Source organism: Struthio camelus, chromosome 15 (genome assembly GCF_040807025.1).
Source record: "Struthio camelus isolate bStrCam1 chromosome 15, bStrCam1.hap1, whole genome shotgun sequence".
Classification (NCBI taxonomy): Eukaryota; Metazoa; Chordata; class Aves; order Struthioniformes; family Struthionidae; genus Struthio; species Struthio camelus.
Window position 1 is genome coordinate 4,791,768 of NC_090956.1, and position 18,489 is coordinate 4,810,256.

Here is an 18,489-nt window from a genome sequence, read left to right on the forward strand (position 1 = left end):
GGCGGGCATGCAGCAGCGCTTGCGATCGCTGCCTGTAGTGGTCCCAGTAAAATGGAAAAGAGGCCGCCTCTTACTTGTGGGATTTTGGGAATCAGCTTCACTCTGCTTGTTCCCTTTCTTCCCAGTTGTAAAGGAATCAGCTTTCCTGGGTGTAAGAGACACTGCTTGGCAAATAAAGACGGCCTTAGCTCAAGGGAGAACATTGTTTTTAAGTAACTGCAGCGTTCAAAGCAAGGATGATGGCAGTATCAAAAGGGAATGGCTTGGTACGAAAGTATAAGTAGCACCATCTGCTTCGCAAGGGCATTGTCTCTAATTCAGCAGCGAAGGAGGCTCCTGGAGTTAAGTAATTGGGAATAGTAGGTTCCTGGCTGGAAAGTGTGCCAACCCTTCTGGCAAAAAGCTGCTAAATCTTTGTTGCTGGCGTGTGAAAGTGATTCTGTATGTTAGTGCTCCAAAGACTGTTTAACCCTTGAGGTAGATAAAGGACATGCAACACTTTTGATCTTGGAACAGCATTTAGTTGGGGGTTGAGAATAAAAGGGGAAGGTTGGTCCTCATCAAGGCACGTGAACGGCTCAAAGTCTGGCAGCTCTCCAAGGTGCGATCAGCAGTCATCCTTCCGTGCCGATAATGACCACGAATATGGCCTACCAGCAAACACGTGCAGAGTCGTGCCTGTTTTAACAGCTTGAGGAGAGACACTTGGAAAACACAGTGTATGACAAGTGATTCATGAGAATTGATAGAAACAAGGCAGTTATTGCCCCTTAAAACTAGCGGCTGCCTGTCTAAGATGCATCTGGAAGGTGAGCGAGTGATTACAAAACTCTGTGCTGAGCTCTCGGGACATACGGTCACAGGCTTGGCTCTTGTCTTACTCTAGCCCTGTGACACTTTGCTGTGTCAGAACACGTCAGGCTTGCCGGCCAGGATGAGGGAACCTTTAATTCTTTTGATGAGAGCACAAGCTGTTAAGCATCTCGCAGCGAACACAAATGCAAACGAGTCAACACGTTGTACTCCCTCCTAGCGGTAGCGTCCTTGGAAGCTTTGGTCTTCATCCTGTTTGTTTGACTGGTGATCAAAAGCATGTTGCTGCTTACGTGCGTCTTTAGGCAGAGAAAATACTGAGACCTGAGGAGAACTCTTGATTAGACAATAGTTACTCCTATCATGTATCCCACACAGATGTCCAGTCTCTTTAGTAAAACAAAGCAGAGGTAATGCCATCAAAAAGACCTGTCTCTGTGCAGTTGTCACCTTCCACTGGTGGTGTGACCAGAGCTGGGCAAAGTAATCTTTTGGGGCTTTCTTTGGCATGGAGGGGGAAAGGATGCTTCACAGCCTTCCGGGTTTTCTTGCCAGAAGGAGAATGTTAGATTTGAAAGCCTGAGTCCTGGCAATTCTAAAGATGAAACAGTTGGATTACAAAATATGTACTTCTTCCAAGTTTGATTTGGATGGTTTTTAATCTTCCTCAAATTAAAGGAAAATCTTGTTTGACCCAAAACAAAATTGTTTTCTTTGGGCAGCCGACCGAAAAGTCAGCTATGTTCCCAGTGTTAGTCCAAGTTCCCTTGCCAGTCATGTCTCCACAGCTCTCCTGCTCCATGTGGCTTCACCAGACCCAGATTAGTCGTGTTACTAAAGTGTTTACAAGAACAGGAGAGTTCAGTGACTGGCTCTAAGTTTAGTTCAACTATTACTTCCAGTCTGGTTAAATTCATAAATTTTTGTTCAGATCCCACCTCCCTTTTTTGGCCATTTGTCCATATCCTGCCTTTTAAGCAGTTTATGTAGGCAAACGCATATTTCGTGAAGTTTAACAAAGCAGAATATAGATTTGCTGGTGTGCAAGGTGAGGCAGAGCTTCTGATGCAGCTGCAGAGCAGTGGCAAGCTTCCCGTCACCGGCTGCCAAGGAAGCCCTTTGCATAGAGCCACAGCATTTTGCTAAGGATGTGGATGAAGCTGATGTCCTGTAGATCCATGTTTTGATCCTTGCAGTCTGCTCCTAGATGTAATGTGCTAACCATTTGGTGAGTTTGAGTTGAACTAGGGCTTCCAGACTCATTTTGCACAGCTGTAACTAGCTCCAGTTGCGTTTCGTACCTGGACGCGTTCTGCTGTCTAGCAGAGCGCAGACCTCTGCGGGGCCTCATGCCTCTAAGAGTATCGCCAACTCAATCCTAGATGAGCATCTGCAGTTAGGTGGGAAAGAGAAGGGAGTACTTCCAATCCCTAATTATTGAATGGTGCACTGAGCCTTCTCTTGCTTTAATATGTGTTATCTTCCTCAGGAAACATGTCGAAAGTGTCAGGGGCTGTGGAAGGAGCACATGAACCTCACCTGTGAGCAACTGGCTGAGAAGGATGACATCAAATACAGGACATCTATGTAAGTGAATCCTGCAGCTGGCAAAGATGGGGGAATGGATAAACTTGTCATGGCTCTAGACAAACTCTGGTGTGGATGGGAGTAAGGAAGCCTGCTGCTTGTGACTAATGGAGCCCTGCAATTTTGCTGGGTGTCGTTACCTTCCATCAGGGAGGTCCTAGGGATGTGAAAACTGAGCGATCAGAAGGCTGCTAGGATTTCTTTCTGTAAAAAATACTTGGCAATGGATCTGAGCGGTAACACAAGAACATGGGAGAGTTGTCGTCAGCCCAGACTGTTCCTGGCTAGCCCAGTGTCTCGCAGGCTGGCACCTGATCATTCTCAGAAGTGAGAAACCTCTGTTATGTGTTGCTTCTCTTCGGTCCGGGGAGAAGGGAAGTGCTGTACGGGAGCAAAGAAGCATATTGAGTCAGTAAGTGGTTTTTTGCCCTTTGAAAATCTATCCTGGTGACGAAGTGATGAGGCATGGTTTGCTCAGCTGCTGCTTTCTAGCTTCGTAGAAGGGAATGCATTTTTTCGCATATGTTTCTGTCTGTTAACCAGTCATGTTTTTTTGTAGGAATCAATACAGAATGGAGTTATATTTTGAAATACTCATGTGGAAATCCTGAGTGTTTCCATAAAATCTTTTGAACTCTGATCTCTCATTGCTGTAGTAAATGACAAAATCCTTTTGCTTTAGGAAACAAGTTGGGGTTCAGCCATAGAACTGTGCGTCTAGTGCAGTGAAATGGGACCTGCCTATGTTGCCCAATCCTTTCCTCTCTGATTTAAAGTTTGTCTGGTATGAGTAAAGGTTGGAAAGCTCTACCACTGGGAGGCTGGATGATTGCTACTTGCTCATCCCACAATCCATAATTTAGAACAAAACATTTTTTCACTCTTGATATGGCTTCTTTCTCTGCCACTCTTCTCCCTGTAGGAAAGAGGTGAGAGGGAGGAGGAAGGAGTGTCATGTCCCTAATAAGAAAGGTTTTAAAATTAATTTTTTTTAGCAGAATGTTACTGTAGATGGATGAGTTTTACTGCATGATACAATGAAAGCTTCCTTTTGAAGCTCTGTATAGGGAAAGGGAAGCACAGCTGGAGTTCAGGCCAAACTTCCTGCCTTGCTCAAAGTTTCCAAAAAAAAAAAAAAAAAACTCCCATCAGCAGCATCCTGTTGAGTAGAGAAGGGAAGAGCAGCTGCAGCGCAGAGCAGAGTCAGTCTCAAGTTGACTTTTTTCCTCTCCATTCCTAGTGTATATCCAAATGGCTGGATGCAGCTCTTGCCAGCTATAATTGCATGGAAGCTTAGTGTAGTTGCAGGTCAGCTGAAGTTTCCACCTCTAGCTGCTCTTTTTTTTTTTGTCTTATTTTTCACTACTCCTTTGGCTGTGCTGATGGATCATTTTGTGGAGTTGCACTGAACTGGTGAATTGCTGCTGTGATCCTCCTTACAATACCTCCCCATCTTCTCCCAAGCATATACTGGGATTGCAGGCCCACTAAAATAGTTGGGTGGAGATGCTGGCTAAGATGATCATTCCCTACTGTCAGGTCAGCGCAGCCAGAGGACTTTACTTCCCTCAGTCAAAATGCAGTTCCCTTACTCTTCTATCATCAAGTTTCAGCTCTCCTACATTGTGAATTAAATTGTAACATGATCTCCAGTGGTCAGAAAATTGGCCTTCAGGATGGCAGCTTATATTTTTAAGTCTTTTAATTAAATGGCCAAGGCTTTCTTCCATTTCTGAGCCAAAATGATGTTGCTGTGAGCTGAGCCTTTACACTGGAGTGTGCACCGTTCCCAGGCGGTCTCTGGGGACCAGGCGCTGTGCCTCGTGCTGGCTTCCCATTCGTGCTCTGTTAGGTTCAAAAGAGAGGCTGCACTCTAAGGCAGTAACCCCTGGAAAACTTATATAGGGAATCTTAAGAGAAGGGAAAAGCCCAGTCTCTATGGGAAAGATGTGATTATTTTTCAGTTACTGATTTAAATTTAACAAAAAACAAATATTCTGCAGCATTACTTGAAAAAATATGGTCGTGGCAACTTGGTAACCAAAGCAACAGTCAAACATAAAATTAGCTAGCAGATGACAGCAAACAGTTTGCTTTTCCTGGACTTTATCTCCTAGGCCGTATTTCTTCGCAGCCAAGTCAAGAATCCACGTGGCCTTTGGCCCCTTAACTTTTGGTTTAAATTCCTTCCAAGCCAGAGCCTGGCCCTGGTGTGTTTTGGCTCGCATGGAAACCAGAATTGAGCCTGCAGAATGCAGTCGGTGATTGACTTTCTGTCACTTAATTTGTTCTTGAGTTGTCATGGGTTGGCTCCAAGTGGAGTCGAGCCCAGACCTCCTTGGAACAGCGATGGACTGTGGGGGTAGCGTAGGAGGAAAGGGGAGGGGAGAGAGGTACGCTGGGGAAAGGGAGGTTGAAGTACCGTTGGGGTAGTAGAACAGTAACTTTACCACAGACTGGCAAATGCTTCTAATTCTTGTCCCTCCTCTTGTGTTGCAGAGAAGAAAAAATGACGGCTGCTCGAATTAGGAAATGCCACAAGTGTGGGACTGGCCTAATTAAATCAGAGGGTTGCAACCGCATGTCCTGTCGTTGCGGTGCTCAGATGTGCTACCTCTGCCGCGCCGCCATTAACGGGTATGACCACTTCTGCCAACACCCCCGGTCGCCCGGGGCACCCTGCCAGGACTGTGCAAAGTGCTCTCTCTGGACAGATCCCACGGTAAGTAATGAAGGACTTTCATGAAGGATTCGTGCCCTGTTTTCAATTACTGTTCAATGCCTGCGCATTGAATACATGCTTCCACCAAAGGAAAGCTGTTCTTTTTAGATAGCACTAGTTTTTCCTCTACTAGGACAACTAAAACACATTGGAAACCTACTTCAGCAGAGTCGCGCCTGACCGCAAGTGGTGTTCCTTCAGGAACAGCTCCTGTTGGAGGAGGTCTCCGGTTGGAAGTGCTCTGAGTGCCCTTCTAGGGGTGCAGAGCCTGTGAAGAGAGCTAGTGGGGAGCGTGTGCTAGCAGCAGGCGTTGGGATTCCTGGGACTCGTTCCTAGTTTTACAGCTGAGTGGCTGTTCGGTCTGGCTTTGCGTGTGAGGGCAAGGGGAGTCGTGTTTTTTCAGTGCCCAGTAACTCTCGTCATCTGACTGAAGGGTGCAGAGTGAGCCGAGACAGAGCCCCTGAGAAAAATGCCTGAAAGTCAGAGATCCAAGCCCCTGGCCCAAAGTTAGGTTTGTGTTGGTTCTCATAGCTGGTGTCAGCATTTGCAAAGGAAGAACTGAAATGCAGAGCGAGTTGTAAGAGAGGCTGTAGCAAGTAACTTAATACTTGGAGCTGTAATACAACTTGGAGCTGTGATAAGCGTGGGATAGCTTAGTGCAATATCTCTGTAGAGGTCTGCAATACCAGAAATTTGGAAGGAGTGGAGGTAGGAGCAGGGGTTGAATTTCTTGATTACAACAAAGTAGGAGAAAAACATGAATGTGAGTCTGCCTTCCCAGGACTTGTCTGAACTTCATTTGTTCCCAATGCGTCTTTGTCTAGGGCAGCTGTAGCTTGCCAGACTGCTACTGGCCTGTCTTTCTGCAGGGAACGTGCACAGTCCTTCGCTTACATAAAGCAAAAATAATTCCACTCTGAAACTCTCCTTTCTACCTGGAGGCTCTTGGGGATTTCCCAGTGGTGTCCTAACTAGTGTGAACTTTCTGATTCTGTTTTCCTTCTTTATACCCAAATTATTCTAGCACTGAGAGGCCTTAAACTAAACAGATACCTGCTTCTAGGTGTTCCTGCAGCCCCACATTTCAGGCCCCTGGCTGGCCACTCCCCGGCATCCTGTTCCACTCGTCCCGTTGTCCATCAGGACGTGATTCAGCATTCAGCGGCGCAAGAGACCTTTATTCCCATCAGGCTGCTGATTGTGTTCAGTAATGGCATTTGTGCAGAGCCAGAGAAAACATGAGGCCTCTCAAAAAGGTCATACTGTGTTTTAAAAATAAATAAATAAACAACACAAAGAGTGCACTGTCACCAGGCCCTCTCCAACTCTCTAATTAACCAATGCTGTGGCAAAGAAAAATTTCCCACCGTCAGCAATGAGCTGGCACTGCCTGTGTTTTTTTGGATGACAGAGCATTGGTGGGCTGAGGAGTTGAGGTTGGGTGACTGTCCTGCCTGCAGTGCAAAGAACAGCATGAAGCTCAAAGTGGAGAACAGTTTGGTTCTAAGGATGAAATTATGACCCATTCCTAGTCCGGTTAGTTAATCTGTACTCTAGCATGGGGCATGAAAGCAGGAGTTAACGTGGCAGATATGAGCAGTGGGAGCAAATTTAAATCTTGACATGGGGATATGAAAGAGCAAAAGGCTATTGTGTCAGAAATATCTTGTCCTTTGCTGGGGGAGATGCCCACCCAATTGCCTCTTGCCTGCCCCTGCTCTATAGGCCAGCCCGCTGGCATCGTCTCTGTGTGTTTCTCAACACCTGTTTCCTTTTTGCTTTGTTGTAGGCTCGCACGTTTGCAGCCATGTTCCTTGTACATGTAAGGACAGAGGAGAAGACAGGGTCATCTCTTATCTGAGGGATTTGCAGCCCATCACTTAAGAGCTTCCACTCATCTCCCTGCGTTAGGCTCTGCTGCAAACATGGGGAGGGCAGACATGTGGCACCAAAGCATGTTTTTTTAGAGGGTGGCAGGGCATTTTTGCTCTGAGTTCTGATGAATACGCATATACCCTCAACTGGAGCAGTCCTTAGAGCAGACCTGTGGCACAGTCACAGTACCATTGTCCGTCTTGCCCATTTTTATTTCACAGGTGTGAACTTTAGCTTTCTGTTAGAATTGGATGATTCCACACCTTTGTCAGGAATATGTTTGGGTCTAACGCTCCATTATTTAAGGCAGGATTCAGTTCCCTTTAAAACAGGGAGCCTTTGTTCCTTTCCAAATATGTAACATTTTCTGCGAGTCTAAAATGATTCTTGAGAATGCACAAGTAAATCTATTCATTAGCCTGGGTTAAAAACAAATTAAAGGCAGTCCTATAGGAACTGCAGCATCTGTTAGTCTTTGTCTCAAATGATCTTGAGAGAATAAAGGAAACACTTCAAGATTTCCCATAATAAGAGGTTAGTTAAAATCTTGTCCCTATGCTGTAATCAGACTTGGGTTTAATTAAAAAGTATTAGCGTAGTATTTGTGGGTTTTGAGGCAAGCTGCAATCAGGCTCTGGTCAGCGGCTTCCCGGGTAGCAGGCAGTAATTGCTTCATCGCTGCATGTCTTCTGCAGCTAATCGGTGCCCTGCACCTCTGCAGGGCGTGAACATGTGCCAGGAGCTCTTGTCGGTAATCTGCTTGGCCCGAACATCCTTGTGTGTGTATTCTGCAGCCTGTGGTAGCTGTGGCCCGGCTGGCTTTCTGAAGCTTTGCTGGTTATACGATAGGCTGATGTAATATTTCCAGCAACACAGTGCAGGGACAGAGTGGTGAGAACTGACTCTGCAAACAGCAAACTCTGGGCCTCGAGGGATGAACCTTCCCTGACTTCCCAATGTCTGCAGCGAACCTGAGGCTGATCTGTGCATTTCAGCTGCTTTGTACGAATCCCATGATGTAATTTGACTAATGCGTTTTGCTTTGGGAAACCAGATTCTGCTGTCACATGTATTCTAATTTAATACTCCTCTTCAGACTATCAGAAATATTGCACAGCAGCCTTTTCTTTTGGCTTTAGAGTTTAAGACATTTTCAGTGACTTATAATGCTCAAAACACTCCCGGACACCCATCATTGAAGCTCAGAGCAGAAGACTAATCATTATAAGGTGTTTGCAATTACCCGTCTTTCTAGCATTGTAAAGAGAAGATGTTGAGCACAGACTGTGTTCAAATGCAATAAGGAAATGCATGCAGTACATAACGCTGACTTCAGCGGATGGAAGGAGGGGGAGCTTGGAGAAGGGGAGCTCCCCCAGATTCAGTTTCTTTATGACGGGTGCTCTAAAACGGCTTAATCGTAAGCACATGGTTATTTCATGCTATTCACAGAAGCCCATCGATAAGGAGTGTCTGTTGCTAAAACAGCTCTGGCTCTCTTGAACACCAAGGCGTCCTTCATCCCTGCGCTGGCCCCGTTTTTGCTGCAGCCCTGCAGATGCCCCGTTCCGGTTACGGCCCAGGCTGCTCTTATATCGCCCGTTCCCTGTCGCGCGGAGGCGCCCGCGAGGAACAGTCCCCCCCGTTCTCGCTGATCTGGGAATGATTTGAAACAAAACCCCTTGGTCTGTTGGAAGTCTCTGTTGTGAAAATCATTTCAAGTTTATTAGTAACGGCTGCGGCTGCACATGTGTGAAGAAGAAAGCAGTAAAGAGCCAAGAAGAGGGGAGGCAGTGGCGATGGTAAATGTGCTTTCAGGCGCTTTCTAAAGGTTGGGGCGGAGAGCACAACCCAGAAATAATTCCAGGTCCCTTGTCTCGCCTCTTCCAGGAGGCAGGCAGCCGTTTCCCTATGACGCTTAACTAAGGAAGATACCAAGAAACCTAATAGATAAAAACAGAGCTTTGAAAAGCTTTATCGATAGTGTTTTTGTTCCAGGCGAAAGGTTTTATTTGAGGGTTTTATCTCTGTGCGACTTGTAGAGCTTCCTCTCTCTCCTTTCTGCTGCTCTGTTTTCTCTTCCCTGATGGGCTGTTTTTGTTTTTTCCGGCCGCTTTTTCTGTGCGCAAGCAGAGCGTTGCGCAGATGCCGCGTGCTCTTTCTCCAAGAGCATTGTGGAAATTTGCCTCCCGTTTGTTGCAGTGAAAAGGTGCTTCGCTTAGCAACCAAGCCCAGCTCTTTATTTAGTCGGTGCACGGCCCGCCGTGAGCCGAGGCAGAGCCACCCTTTCTGCTGTGATTGGCTGCGTGCTCTCCGCATTCCCTGAATTCAATGGGAGATGGCTGAAAGGAAAAACCCTTCTGCGTGCTGAGATGCAGCCAGATCCTTTTGCAAGGGAAGACCGGTCAGCTAATGGCCATCCCTCTCTCAGGCCATCCCCGGGGTCGCATGCATTTCTTTCGGCTCGTGGGATTCAAGGCGGAGCTGCAAAGAGCATCCCGCCGTCTGTTGTGGGGCGAAGCCCGGTCCTGTATTGCCATTTAAAATGCAGATTGTAAGAATCATGTTGGTTTTACGCAGCACTTGCAGATAAGGAAGGTAAATGCATCTCTGAAGTCCTTTGCGTTTTTTCACTTGGCCGCCCGCCCTCTGCGTGATGCCGTGGAGGCTGGCAAGCCACGCTACAGCATCGCTCTGTGCCTTCCCCGGTAGGAAGGGGGCCAGGACGCCTCCTTGCTTGGAAAGTGAGCGGTCTGGCCAGTGCTGAGAACCACCCCCCCGGGCTCTTTGGGGGTTTGAGTGTGTTTGGCTGTAGGCAAGGCAGCTGGCAGGAAGCTGACTTGACAGGAGAAATCCCTTCAATCCGCCCAGCCTGTGAGCAGGCTCTTAACAATGTGATCCTTTACTCAGGGACTTGAACCCGCTCGGGAAAGTGGACACGAGAGGCTTGTAAGACTGCGCTGGAGCTTCCACCCTGGGTGACATTAGGTGGCTTCTTACCACCACCGCCAGCCATGAAGTCACTCATGAAAACTAGAGTTTTGCTGTGGCTGCTTTACCTATAGGTGACTCTTTCTTCTCTTTCTTCCGCTTACTTTGGGATCGGAAAGCAGCCTTCGCTTCTCAAGCGATTAGGTCTGCATTGCAAAAATATCACCGTTGTACCTGGGGAATATCTGCAGCGCTGAGACCTGTTCTTATTCTATAATTCTGACCTGTTCCAGTGCAATGTGCAAGAGCCAACTTGTGGCATCAGCTTTTCCTCATGGATATATCCTAAAATTACCTTACTGTATGCCTCTATCGCCAACTTTTTGTTCCAGCTAGAACGTGAATCTTTCCTAAAGCCTGCAGGTATTGAACTGGGCTGTGCATTAATCACTTGCCAAATTTAACGTCGGGTTTTGGTTTTTTTTTTAATAGGAGGGTGCATAGTAGAGTGTGTTATGTTGGAGGCTGGCTGGCAGGTCGCCCTCCGCGAAAGGCCTCAGGCCGCGGGGACAGTCAGCGTTTGCCCGCCGGTGCGTGCTGCAAGGCTCGCCCTCTCCTGCCATCCGAGACGGCCTAGGGCTGAAGAGGGATCTCCGGCGGCGGCCTGTAACAGCGATCCGTTTTTACGCCGTCCCTGCGCGATGGGCGTCGCGTTGGAGCGCTGGCGGATGGGGTTGCTGTTGGGCGTTCGCCCCGCGCTCTGGGAGCTGCGGGGATTGAAGTCGGGGCCGCCCCGGGTGCCGGCGGGCAGTGGGCTGCCTCGGGCCGGCCTTAGTGCGGCGGTGAGCCCCCCTCGCTGCGGGCTCTTGGGGCGTCCAGTTCCTCGGGACTGACCGGTACCAGCCGCTGGGCTGGCAGAGGCTGCCACAGCAAGGGGCGTTGAGCGGGTCAGCCTGGCTCCGAGACGGCGGTTTCGCGGCGCCTGGGCTGAGCTCAGAGCACCCTTTCGGGGGGGGGGTTATCCCTGGACTGGGAGCGACGGCTACTGGTTAGAAGGGACCCCTCAGCAATTTAGGACTTCTCTGTGTGTTTCTCTGCTTTAAGGTGAGAATTGTGTCTTTGCGCCATCTCTTATTTATCATATAATTAAAAAAAAAAAAAAAACCTGCCGGTACATTTTTTCCAGTAAGTGGAAATGATGTGAGAGAGGTGGCTATTTCTGTTCTCATTCTCAACTATATTGGAAAAAAATACATGGGGGAGGGTGGGAATTGAAAGCTTTGGGGCCACCCGTTTAGGAGCGCTGTTTGGAAAGCAAAGGGCTGCAGGATGGTTGGTTGCCTGTTGCTGAGTGTGCCCAGGTTGCGGTGTTCTCCAGCCAGGAAAACTAGCAATCTGATACTTGGAGGGTAATTAGAAGTTCTGTATAGGTTCAGAAGAGCCATTCTTCAGCACTTTTTATGGAGATAGATAGGCTGTAATTAACAGTCCATGGAAGCAGCCTGTTTGGAAAAAAAGCACGTGCTGGAAAGTCTTAATTTTAGCCATTGACTCAAAGAATAATCAAAGGGAGGGAAGTATCGAGTTTGATGGCTTTCTGCAGATTAAGATAACTTTGGTCTCCCAGGGAAACCTTATCTGGTGCGGGGAGGAGGGGATGTCTTAGCAAGCTCCTCAAGCCTCGCTGCTAGACATGTGCAGGACCGTAAGATTGGAATTGGGAAACTGGCTAGACTTAAAATAATGTCAGCGTAGCTACACACGTGAAGCATATTTCATAAGCTAATCCCAGAGCACTCTTCAGAATAGAGGATATTTTCCACATTGAGAGTGTTCAGGAAGAAATTTATGGGTTTTGGCAATCCTGGAAATAGGATGAATAAAAACTAGGCAGACTCTTGCACACTGTGGGGTATGTAGGGCTTGGAATGTCCCTCCCGCTCCGCTCTTAGCGCTTGCAAATGAACTGCTGAAGCAAACCAAATGCTCTCTCGTATGCAGGTAAGCCCAGAGTGCTCGATGCCTGGGGCAGGTGTTCTGTATCATACAGCAGCTCCTGTTCTTGGCCTTCTTTCCTAACGACGAACATCAAAAGTGCAGACACTGTCCAGGAGGCTTGACTATTCTCATTTGTCTTCAGAAAATGCCAGGTAGCGTTTCGTCCCACTGGGCACAAAGTAGCAGCAAATGCAACCCTGCAAAGACTTAGAAAGACCTCTGTTGCCATCGATGTACATATGGCCACCAGAAGCATCTGCTACCTGGCACTGAAAGGGAGTTGTGCCTTTAGTTATTTGGTGTGATTTTTATTACTTTGATAGCTGTCATGTGCTGTGCAGCAACAAAGAAACTCATTTTTCGCAGCCCTTCGTGGGAGTGGGCAGGTGATGTGGAAACACAACTTGGAGTGATTCTCTGCTTTCATGCCAGTGCTAGAATGGCTTTGTATGAAGTGTGAGAGCTGCCTGGACCCTGTGGTTCGTTTGTGCCCAGGACTGTCCCTTTAGGCATGCTTTTCTAGCTCAGGACTTGCATAGTCGTCGTCTTCTAAGGCTGTTTTTGTCTATCCTGCTCTCTTGATCTAATAAAAGGTAGCGTAGACACCTGCAGCCACCTGAGGCTTACTTGCTTTGTTTGGTCTGGCTGTTGTTGGTTGGGGTGAGGGGCTGGGGGGGGGGGAAGATGAGGGACTGGAGGATCCTTTCAGTTCCTGGCTTGCCCTTGTGTTCTCTTTGAGCAGCAGGTTTGAATATTCTTAGCATAGATGGACATTAAAAGAAACATATTGGGATTTATGTCTTCCTCAAAGTTACAGATAAGATCTAAATGGCCTCGTTACAGCACCGTTTAGCTACTAGAGCCAGGATTTAAGTTGTGTTAATTCCAGCTGTTGGGCCAAAAACTCTAGAAGTGCTAGTATAGTGTAAATATTTAATAGACTATTGCCATTTAAAAGATTAACAGCTCTCCAGCAACTCTTTAGGCGGAGCTGGGTTGCTGTTCTCTGGTTTCTATCAAGTCAATGAATTTTAGCACTGATCTGGAAAGCTGATCTAAGCCTCTTAGTCATACTCCACAGAGTATGCTTGGCTCTGTGCGAGTTACTTGTACTGCAGTCCGCTATCGCGCTCTTGCCCTTTGACTAAACCTAGGTCAACCCCAAATGAAAACTATTTGGCCCAATTTACTTTTTTTTTGGGGGGGGGGGGGAGGTGGGGGAAGACAAAAACATATGGTGAAAAGCAAGCAGCAGGGATGAGAGTGGAAACTTGCTGCAGCAAAAATTAGCCCACTGACTTTTTATCCTCCTTTAATTTTAGGAAGATGATGAGAAGATAATCCAAGAGATTCAGAAAGAGGCTGAAGAGGAGCAAAGGAAGAAAAACGGAGGTAAGTCAGTCTTTATCTGTGATTAGATATCACATTGAAGATGACAGGAGAGCATAGGGTTCCCAGCTGCTGACAGATCTCTGGTTCTTGACTTCTTCCCAAGGCCTGGCCACTTACAGGCTTCTCAGTACAATGCTGTGCTGCACCATGCTTCACTGAGACCTTGCTCCAGAGAAGTGTGTGACCCCCCCCCCCCCCCTTCCCGTCCCTTCTGGGAACCGCTTCAGCTTCAGAAGTGCTGTTGCTTGCAGGCTCTTAGCTGGGAACGTGGAGACACACGGCTCGTGTCCAGCTCTCAAAGGGTGTCGTGGATGAGCAGACCTGTGTCTCCTGTCTGCTTGGCAAAGTAGCTGAAGGGCAGCAAAGCCTCTGCGCTCTGAGGTGGAGGAGCAAAGGCATACAAGGGGCAGCCCCACACCCTAGCGAGCAGGACTTGCTGCTGAAAGTAGCCAGCCTGGCCTGTGCCCTGCAGCCCCTGGAAAGCATGAGGGAGCATGAGCAGTGAAATTAAGGGTGTGAGGGGCAAACTGAGATGCTGCAAGGAACGTGCTGGAGAAGGGGATGGAAGGTGCCACTAGCAAGCTTAAGACTGTTGGCCAAGCTTGGTGGGTTTGGGTTGTGGGACGACTGGTTCTTTTCTTTCCTCCCTCTGCAGAGAACAGTTTCAAGCGGATTGGCCCTCCTGTGGAAAAGCCCATGGAAAAGATCCAGAGAGTTGAAGTCATCCCCAGACCTGTTCCTCAGAACCTCCATCAGCCCCGAATGCCTCCTTACCCCTTTGTGCACCCTCCCTTCCCGCTACCTCCTGTCCGTCCCATTTACAATAACATCCCCCTCAACATAGGCCCTATCCCCGCCCCCTATGTGCCCCCTTTGCCTAACATGAGGGTGAACTATGATTTTCCCCAGATCAACGTTCAGCTGGAGCACAACTTGCCTATGCACTTTGGCCCTCAGCCTCGGCACCGGTTCTGACCTGGTTCAAATAGCACTTGGAGTAGAGTCACTGCAGGGCAAAGCCCCCGCCCCCCCCCCATAATCCCAGCCCTCTTCCTGCTTCAGCCACTCTCGTTTTAGCCAGCTGCAAGGGGATCTGCTGTCTCACATGTACCAGCACTGCACCCATATCTGTAGCTTCTCTGAACCTTTACAATCAAACATTTTGATCTGTCTTGGAGCAGGGCTTGGTGCTGCATTTCCAAGGGTCTCTTCCTCTGTTGGGCATCCCGATGCTTTAATTTGGCAGAGCCTGTTCAGCCAGCTGCTGAGAGAGGAAGTGGCATTTGTGGAGCGCAGGGATGCAGCTGGTCCTTGGGGGCAGCACAGCTTTCCTAAAATCCTACCTTTCTGTCGGCTAGAACAGCTGCTGCGTTTTCAAGACTGAGTCTTGGGGAAAGAGAGGGGAGACCTGGCATCTGAATAAGACCTTCAGTAACAAAATAACAGGGCTCAGCTGCTCCAGCCTTCCGCCTGGGAAGCGGCATGAGGCTGTGGTTCCCATGTTCTCCAGTATCCCTGTAACCTGCTATCATTCCCCAGCAGAAAAAAAGCGTTAAAAACAAGCAAATCTGGCATCTGTTACCCTGTGAGGAGAGTGGTGGGATGCAGAAGCCATCTTGTTGCCAGATCACAGTAGGCGGCCCAGAGCCATGTTCTGTCTCAGGGCTTTAAGACAAGACTTGGGCACCTTAATTTTGGGGAACTGAAGTTGCCCCCTTTGAAGAGCTCACTTTTTTTTTTTCCCCAGAAGCGGGTGCCTCGCAGCTTCCAAAATGTGGGCCTTAGCTTTGTTCTGATCTGGGCATCCCAAATCCCCATTTACTTCTGGCAACAGTCAGCAAACAGTTGGAAGAAGCCTCTGGAGCATAAGTTTTATACTTCATTACAAAACTGCTTGGGCAGAAACCCACTTAAATCCATAAACAGTTCTGTGCGTGATATGTGCTGTCGCATAAGAATTGGTAACTACCTATGTAGTTATGCAGGAGGGCAGCTGTGAGCCTAGAGCCTCCTGTTAGTTAAAATCGCTGCAAACGAACAGGCAACTGTCGTCTTGTGCTGTAGGAAGCTGGCTGCTTCTGGTATGTTTAGTAACTTCTGCAAACGTGTGTTTTGGTTCAATTGGCTTCAGAAGGCTGTGTTAGAAGGCAAACAGAAGTATTGCTGGGCTTAGGAAGTGAGGATTTAGGAAAAGCAAAGTTTCCTTGTAGGAAGCAGGGGGTGTAATTGCTGCCTGAGCTTATAGGAAGTGCTGGGCCTGGGAGAAGAGCATTACTGCAGAGCCCTTTCCGCCGTTACTGTACGGTCCGGTACAGCCCCCTTTTAGAAGAGAAAACGGTTGGAGGGAAAAAGCCTCCTCCCAGAAGTGTTGGATTAGTTTTCACCAGTGCAATTGTGTGGTGTTTCCCCGACTTGTTTGGTCTGTGCTGCATCCCGCTCTTCCCTGCTGAGAACCAGCACAGCTCATTTCCCCTCTCTTCCCCCACCCCGCCATGTATTAACATCCAGGTGTCCATTGGTTTTGTTTTTTTCAGGTAAAACTTCCTGCCTCTGCCTTATGACTTCTGTCAAATCCTCCCTAGCTTGCAGCTCTCCATAACGCGCTCGGCGTCTGCTCGGGCGCTGAGCACGCGACGAACCGAGAAGCGCCTTGCTGTGCCGCGGGTCGAGGACGGGCCAGGGCTGGGCCGCCGGTGCGATGCTCCCAGCGGGAGAGGCGGCCTCCGCCGTGGCCCGGGGCAGTGCTCCCCGGGCGGCGCGAGGTGGCCTCCCTGCTGGCAGCAGGATCGGTGCCTCTGGGAGGGTTTTGCAGAAGGGTCTTCCCTGCCTTTTGGAGCAGGCACAGCAATTTCTCTGCTCTCGAACACTTCCTATAGACTGAAACGCGCCCTGTGAAGTGCGCTCCTCCAGTTTCCCCAGTACCATTGTCTCTAGCATTAATAACCAAGTGGTTATTCACTTGCTGCTATTTTTTTTTTAATTTATTTCTGGAAGTAGTCCAGGGACTGTAATGGCTTCTCGATTGCTGCTCAGCTGGGCTTTAGCCAGGTTTAAATCCTACCTTATACCAACTGATTCCTGTAGTAGCCAGGAGCAGTGGTGCCACGCTGGATTTGGGGAGGGCTGTGGTAACAGGCTGGCCTGCTGGGTGGGCAGAGATTTTACCCGGAGTCGTCGTCAGAGCAAGCAGGGTTGGCTTCCCCTTAGAGAAGGGGAATCCTGTCCTTAAACAGCCACCGTCTAGTAGGCTTAAGGGCTGGCTTTGACTGAGCTTTCTAGGCTTTCTCCCTGGCAGGGTTGAACTTGTGCTCCAACAGCCGCCCGTGCAAACGTGGGTCAGCTGCCGAGGTAGGTTGAACAGCCTGGGGACAGCTTAGCTGCTCAGCTGGGAGCCCAAACTATGAAGCAAACCAGGCCATGGAAGAAGAAACTCTGCCTCCCCATTTGTCCCTCACGGAGTGATAGTTGCTCGCTGAAATCTTCTGATAAAGCAGGTACTCACGTAACACACGGTGCTTTTGTGGGGAGCCCGTGGCTATTGCGTGTGCTGTGTGGGAGCTTCCTCCATCCCGCGTGCCAGGCACGTTTGCTTTAAATGCAGCTGCAAGAGAAGATGCCTCTTGCCGTGCTCCTTTCCCTCCACGCGAGGTGGGGTCAGAGGTTCTGCAGCAGGGGCTGGACAGGAGAAGACATCTCCCAAAAAGAAAGTCAGAAATGCCAATTCTTCCCAAGCGTCAGGCCAGTCTCTGTAGATAACACGCCGTTGTAGTATGAGTTGGAGATGGCAGTGAGGGCAACCAGCTCTGTGCTTCCCCGCTTGTCTCCAGCTGCTCGGAGTTGACTTCATCTGGTCTCTGGTTTATGCAGAGGACCAAAGAGGGAGGGTGGTCTCCTGCGGCGGAGGGGTTTCGTTGCACTGCCCCGTCTCGTGGTCAGCATGCAGTAAAACTGCTCTGCTAGCACGAGCTCTTAAAAGAGGCCGTGTTGTGCTGGTGTTGCAGGAGCTCGTCTTGCTGTTCCGCTCTGCGGAGGAAGAGCCACCTCCCGTTGGTACAGGCAGGATCCCTCAGAACCGCAGAGCTGTGAGCGCTAGTAAAAATTATCATCTCATCCAACCTTTTGATATATGCATCTATAGATACACAGCTATCGAGACTTAAGCCTTGGCAGAGGGAAGCGCAGAGACGAAGGAGGAGCAGCAGGTAGAGTTGGTGAGGGAGGCGCCGTGTCCAGGTCTGCCTTCGCGGCTGGGCTCAGCGCTGCCTCCCCCGGCCTCTCCCCACGAAGAGCCTTTGCAGAAGGTGGGTTCAGGTGCGGCACCTTCATACGAGCATGTTGTGCTGCTGTGGAGCAATAGCCAAGGTCACGGGAGAGTCCTGTGGAGTTGGGAGAAGAGAGACGTTTCCTCCCTATCCCTTGCAAAATGATGAGTTTATCTGGCGTCTGAGAGGCGAGAAATCCGCACTTGGCCCTTTCACGTCCTTTATGCAGCTGCCGTCCACCCAGGGAGATCTGCTTGGCTTCCCGTGCAGCCCATGGGCTGCCTTTGGGCCCCTGTTGTATCTGCGTCTGTGCTTCTCTTGCCAAGAAAATACTCAAAAATAGTCAAATCGTCAAAAGTTTTGACTAAAAATCACTCCGCAGCCAAAAGGAGAGCGTGGCTGCTCCTTCCCGCTAACGCGAGAGGCTCTGAGCAGTTGTGGGCTCTGATACAGGTTGGGTTCATGTTGGTGTTTAAAAAAAAAAAACAACCAACAGAAAAAATCTGTGTTTTGAACTCTACATCCCATCCCCTCTTCTACCCTGCAGCCCTTCTTTAAACCCGTTGCCCTTAAAGGGAGGCAGGGAGGTTGCTGTGCCCAAGTAGATCCTATAACAGGTACTTCATGTGGTTGATTGCAGTGTCCCATTTTACTTGCCTTAAAGGTGGAGAGAGAGACTTAGTATTTGCACTTAGCAAAACATTATATTAAAAGAGAAGAAACCCTGTAAAGATGTGCATGTTCTGCAACTTTGTATAACAATAGCCGAAAATGAATAGGTGGTTTATTAAAAAAATATTTTTCTTTACCTTCTGGTAGTAAACTGTTCTAATATTCAGTGTGTAAAAAGTTTCTGTATTATATTGTAATTTGAATTTTTGTAAATAAATTTGTGCACTCTGGCTTTCA

The 18,489-nt window shown here is 48.7% G+C and overlaps 1 protein-coding gene across 15 annotated transcripts in view; it reads left to right on the top strand.

Annotated features, from left to right (window-relative positions):
* RNF216 (ring finger protein 216) overlaps positions 1 to 18,489 on the top strand; it is an 86,394-nt gene extending 67,905 nt beyond the window's left edge. For all 15 annotated transcript variants that reach the window (XM_068908318.1, XM_068908311.1, XM_068908313.1 and 12 more), the window contains 4 exons: positions 2,303 to 2,400; positions 4,900 to 5,122; positions 13,249 to 13,318; positions 13,974 to 18,489. In XM_068908318.1, coding sequence (XP_068764419.1) covers positions 2,303 to 2,400; positions 4,900 to 5,122; positions 13,249 to 13,318; positions 13,974 to 14,293 — 711 coding nt within the window. In that variant the 3' untranslated portion in view covers positions 14,294 to 18,489. The remainder of the gene's footprint in view (positions 1 to 2,302; positions 2,401 to 4,899; positions 5,123 to 13,248; positions 13,319 to 13,973) is intronic.